The sequence below is a fragment of the Macrobrachium nipponense genome, chromosome 43 (genome assembly GCF_015104395.2).
Source record: "Macrobrachium nipponense isolate FS-2020 chromosome 43, ASM1510439v2, whole genome shotgun sequence".
In the NCBI taxonomy this organism is placed as follows: Eukaryota; Metazoa; Arthropoda; class Malacostraca; order Decapoda; family Palaemonidae; genus Macrobrachium; species Macrobrachium nipponense.
In genome coordinates, this window is record NC_061104.1 from 32,227,128 (window position 1) to 32,233,264 (window position 6,137).

The 6,137-nt window shown below is 37.6% G+C and overlaps 1 protein-coding gene across 1 annotated transcript; it reads right to left on the bottom strand.

The window, feature by feature from the left end:
- Positions 1 to 874: 874 nt before the first annotated feature.
- On the bottom strand, positions 875 to 4,707 carry LOC135213628 (uncharacterized). Its single transcript, XM_064247659.1, has 2 exons — positions 4,293 to 4,707; positions 875 to 2,360 (listed from the first exon to the last, which is right to left on the bottom strand). Exons 1-2 carry the CDS (start codon positions 4,380 to 4,382, stop codon positions 1,131 to 1,133), a joined length of 1,320 nt encoding a protein of 439 aa, XP_064103729.1. The 5' UTR covers positions 4,383 to 4,707; the 3' UTR covers positions 875 to 1,130.
- Positions 4,708 to 6,137: the final 1,430 nt, after the last annotated feature.

Below are 6,137 nucleotides of genomic sequence, written 5' to 3' on the forward strand. Positions count from 1 at the left end.
GTATATCGTAAATTTGATGCCCTTTTATGCATAGGGCTGAGTAACCCTCAATGTTGTCTTGCTTTTCTAATTTACGGTGCTGACAATTTCTGCATTAAATAACTAAGTCACATGACTTGATACGACACAGACAAGTGTCAGTCTAAACGTTCCACCTGAACTCTTAACTTCTTTATGGAGAGAGAGCTATCCTTAAAAACACATTGAAAGCATTCTTTTACTTTGAATATGAGACGATTAGATCCTATCATTTAGGTAAACATACTCCTAACAAAGGCCGATAGTTTTATAAATATATTGTATAGTGAAATAGCAGACTGTCTACAGTGATGACAAACTTAATTTTTTTCACAATATTTCGAAGAGATGTAATATTTTTTTCCTCAGTGAATTGAAGTAAGTCTTGGACTCTTCAAGAAATTTATCAGAATTTACCGGCTGCAGTTAAAATCAGATATTCTCTAGGTATCAAGTTCATTTCTTAAGGGGAAAAATTCAAAAGTAGCGAACGTTTTCAGTGCTCACATTTTGGCTGGTGAACGAAAAACCAACTGGCTTTTTCAAAATATTTATGGCAAAATGAGAGAGACAGAGAGTACAAAACCACATTTCTTTGCGATGTATTGTATTTACGCATTTCTAAATACCAAGTTCCAGTCAGCCAGCTGTGATCACTTTGCTGGAAAATTTAGTAAGTTCGAAGTCGACCAGTTTTCGAAAAATGCTTGAATAGATTTAGACAGACAAATGTCACGATTTTTTTTTTTAAAGTTTTCAGAAGGGCAGACTTCGTAAATGATGTGCGTAAGATATTAAAATACCGTTCTTACATCCAGCATTTTAGAAGTAATGAGGGAAATGACTGAAACAGAAATTGGATCAATTATATTTATTGCACCTTTTACAACAGAAAATCTTGAAGCATAAACACCAAAGAAATTGCTAATTATCATGCAAACGTAATTTCTGGTTTTAATCCATATAAAAACAAGCTTCCTTTATTAATGATTAATTAGTAAATTCAAATCTAGAGAATAGATATCAAGATTGCACATGGATTTGTTTTCGTTTTTCTTTTTGTTACTTTGAATTTAGGAGGACCTACATTTGGAATTTTCCCCTTTGTTATTTCAAGGTGATGAAGGACTCCATGAACAAGTGTATTTAACTTCAGAAGGAATCATTACTGCAGCTGCTCCTGCAGGACCCTGAGCGACACCACCATGTGAACCGTTTCCACGCCTCCCGTGATGAGGTTTTGAAGGCTTACTCCCATTTCCTTCCTTTAGGCCCTTTGGGCGCACTGAAAGGCCAATTTCTCCAGTTTGAGATTTGACCGTAATAGGTTGGTCTTGAGCCCCACAGAAAGACTGTGCTTTTCCGTTGCCCTTCCCTTCGCCCTTTCCTTTCCTCCTTAAATTCTTTGTGCTCCCTTTCTCCAACACTTTAGGCTTAGGTTTTGCCCAGATTCCCATACTCGGCCAGTTATTATAATAATTATAATCGCCACCATTCTCATGCGAATCACCACCATAAACACCACTGCCCATTTCTTGGGAATCATAGCCACTGCCATCATGTGAATTGCTACCATAATATATATCATCACTGCCATTGTCACCAGCTATAGAATCATCACCATTGACATTACCTGTTTGATGAGAATCGCTGCCAGATTGATTATCGATAATGACACTAATGATATTAACAGTGGTACCCATACCACTAGTGCCATTAATGAGGCCTGAACTCGTTCCCAAAAGTGACTGTAATTCATCGATTTTGCTTTGGAGCACCTCAGACTTAGCTTTAAGTCCATCTAATTTTTTTTTTAACTGAGACACCTGGTTTTCTGCATTGGGGTTGTTTTGCAGCTTGGTTATTTTGTCCTCTAGTTTTCCAATTTTCGTTGTGTGTTTTTCCAACCTCGAAGTTAACTTCTTCAGCTTATTTTTATTTTTGTTATTTTCACGGCGACGGTTAGAAGGCTTCTGTTGGGCCATATTTTGATGATCACTGCTCTTCAGATCTGCTTCCGTGGTCAGCCTCTGAGCCTTTTGTTCTTTTCCCAGCGCCTTCGCCCTTCTACCTCTTGTATGGGGATTCCTCTCAGGTTTTCTCTTTCCGCCATTGTTCGGGTCATCACCATTATCACCCAACTTGTACGTTCGAGGTTTCCCTTTCTTTATCCCACCTATGGACACGCAATACTGTTGGGATGCCACCTCTAGGACTAGATCTTGGCATGTGAGCACAATGGGTACACCAGCCTGGATGCGAATTCCATGTTCTGGGCAATTTAGTCCAGAAAATTCTTGCTCCGAAACAGATCCAGTGCTCGAGGTCAAGTTTTTATGACACTGCCAATAAAAAACAAAAAAAGTGGGGGAATTAATGAGAGGGCCTATGGTAAGACATGACAAATAATTTAATACAGCAACAATTTTGGATAAAAGAAGGAGAGAAATATGATCAATTATGGATAAATTCCTACGCACATTCAGTACTGTGTTTTGAAGTTGGCTGTTCATATGCCTATTAACCCGTACAGAGAGAGAACACTTAATTGCAAACTTCATTGAGATTGTGGCATCTAGAGCCAGATGGTAGGGAACTTTCGGAGCTGGTAATATTATTGAACATGAAGCTGACTCGCATATGGCACAGTGGATTTAGGAGGCAAACTCTAAAACTCCTGTCAGAGATTTAGGCTGTAAATCTATAACTCCGTATTTCAGTTACAATTGTATCTAAAATTCGGTTTCAGCATTCACGAATTTCCTTGAGATGGATTCTCAAACAAATGCTGTGGTGTCCCCCGCCCCCCCCCCCCCCCCCCCCCTCCGCTCTCTCTCTCTCTCTCTCTCTCATCTCTCTCTCTCTCTCTCTCTCCTCCTGTATTTGCTAGTGTAGGCTTTGATGACAATAAACAAGACGTAATAGATCGAAAAACTCTCTATTTCTCTCTAAGCATTTCTAGTCCTTATTGTAACTACCGTATTTTAAATGATAGGCCTTGCAGGGATATTAATTCCTTTTTTGCTGGCCATAAAAGTATGAGAGTTTTTTTAAGAATTAGCAAACTTCAGTTTTGTCATAAATCCTTGTTTTATAATAATTATAGAAAAAATGATTAGGATAGTTATTGAATGTTTTTGTTCGTTTCTCGTGTTTGTATCGTTAAGTCTCTCATGTGCTTTACTGGGACAAAATTCGTCGTCCATAATAACTATTTTTGCTCACTTTGTCAGATAATGTTTTTAAATCGTCTAGCTTTCAGAGGGAGCTTAATGTACAGCAAAACATCACCTTAACGGGGGGTGGGGGGAGGGGTGGGGTTGGCGGTGGGTAGATGTGAGAGGGAGAGAGGTCTGTCCTTTACGGTAGCAAATTCCCGAGATGTATACTAGTATTGCCGAAATTCGGAGTTTTTTTGCTATGCCCCTAGGTTAGGTTAAGTAAGTTCCGAAAATGAAGGACGGGTAATTTGGGTGTGGGAAATATAATGAGATTATTTCTAAGAAGATTCTATGGTTAGTTTTTAAGATAGACGTCTTGCTTTTTCAGGGAAGGTCCAGAACTTTGTCACAGTTCAGGAATATGCTTCCCAGTAAGAAACGAAATCCGCCAAGTAACAAAGATTAGTTAATAGCTAACACAATGCTGTACCCCAGAGCAACTCACCTAGCTTCTAGTGAACAGAAATCCCATATGGAATCATTAATAAATAACCTATGCAAACTGGTGTTTTGGTAATTTCATTCATTCTCTCGACAAAATTATTTCTTTTTAAAAATACATACAACGCAATTTATATACGTAGCCGATTGCTATAGTTCTGCTTACTGACTGTGTATGCTTACATTATGTAAAATACACAAGAATCAAGTAAAATACACAAAAATCGCGCAATGTAAAAAAAAAAATTAAAAAACATCTTTGCTGTAATGTAAGTTACAAAACACTACCAGTTACTTTACACGGTACAATATTGTACTTGATAGAGTAATGTAGTGTGACATACATAGTATGTTTGTCAGTTTGTATAAGTGTGCATGTGCGTACCATACCTGTAGGTATGGCGTCAAGGTAAAATGCGGACTTACTGTGCACTGCTTGCCTTTCTCCCTCTCTCACACGGTGAACTATTTTTCATTTCTTAAAGATAAATAAGAGAGGGTTAGAGGGGGGTGGGGGTGGGGGGATCTGACATCAGCTTAATACTGTTTAGTACTTTACAAATGATTTTTTTTATCTCAGACTAAATATGAAAATCATCAAAATCTACTCACTCCTTCATACTGCGTCGAATTGTCAGCATTGAGGGCCCCAAAGTGCAGGAGAATTGCCAAGATCCTGATTGCCAAAGCTCCTCCCTTCATGGTTTTGCAATGGTGCCGCCACCGGTTGACCAGTTTTTATTATTATTTTATGTAGTTTTGATTTCAATCTTGCTTGATCACAAAATCAAAACTCTGCATCAAAAGCACTCTTATTGTTGTTGTCGATGTTATTTTATTCTTGTCTGTTTATGCTTGCAGCCCAAGTTGAAATTCGAGCTGCGTTGAGAGTTCTTGGTCTATTTCCAGAGTCTCGAACCCTGAGTTTACCCCGATGGACAATGTCTGATCACTCTTGCGACTTGGGAGGGAAGTTACACCAAGCCTTTGGTTCTCACGATACCTACTGATCGATCTCCTGACAGGTTTCGACCGGAAGGCATATATATATCAATCGAGAGTGCTTCTGTTACATCTGGCACCTTAAGTTTCACACCTGTGCTAAGATACACATATGCCTCAAGCTCCCACGAAAGGCTATGGCGACTGGTGATCGTGGCACTAAGATAGTAGGTCAAATCATTTTTTGTTTATGGTTGATTAATAGATAATCAGTTCATCACACCGACGCCTTTCGTTACGACATTGTTACATTCTCAATGATAAAGAGAGAGAGAGAGAGAGAGAGAGAGAGAGAGAGAGAGAGAGAGAGAGAGAGAGAGAGAGAATTACTGTTTTTACCTTTATTTGAAAAATAACAAAAATACAATATTTACATTATTTCAACATTAAAATGTTGAACTCATGAATTTGTTTGTAGCACTTTTCTTCAATTTTTCCCCATGTAAAATCAACACCAACCTTTTCACATAATTTAATCTCCCCCTAAGAAAAACAAAAAGTTTTATTTTCAGTAAGCTTCTGCATACGGCTTATCCATATGCAATACACATTGTTACAAATAAGAAGAACTGCAGTGTTCCGGTTTTTAAACCTCAAATTTACTATTGAACCATTGAAAATATGTTTGACTCGTTTGCAAAAATAAAATATATGAAGTATGTATTCTGTTTGGCCGCAGAACTCACAATTACCATCTTTCCTAATTCCCAACATCTCTAGTATTGCATTAGTAGGTAACCTTTCATGTAAGTACTTACACATAACTTCTCTTTCTCTTAAGCCAATAATTGGATTGCTAACATTCTCCCATATTCCACTCCACTACACTGTAGCAACGGGTAGTTCGCTTCTACCAAGGGTTATGACTACAAATATCGTCTAGTATACATCTTTGGTTTTAACGTTGGGGAATTTTCTATGTTTAAGTATTTTTCTTACATTTTCTACCACACCAGAATAGTACAAAGAAGATACAAATTATAATAACTCGTCATAAATTTTTGTTTCTATTAAATAACTTAGTCATAAACTACAGTTATAAATATTGAATGGTCTTCCTTCGAGTGATTCTTTAAGACTTGAGGCTATTAAAATTGCAGCTGCTTTATGAAAAACTTTTATAACACCTAATCCCCCCTTCACTTTTGGGCAACAACAAAGTTCTTCTACGGATGGGCTGGTACCTACCACGCCATAAATACCTAAAAATTAGGGAATTTATTTTCTGTGAGTAGGAAGCGTATAAGTACCAAACCTTTGATAAACAAAGTGGAATTCACAATGATTGCTTTTTGAAAGATCGTAAGGCATCTTGTTCGAAAGCATATTTATTGATTTCTCTGAATTGTGTACAACTGTATTCCAATTTATTTCTATTGCTCTCTTTACGTTTTCACAGTAGTAAAAACCCATGATCTTAAGATTGCTTTTTGTGTTTAGCCGCCAATTAATAGG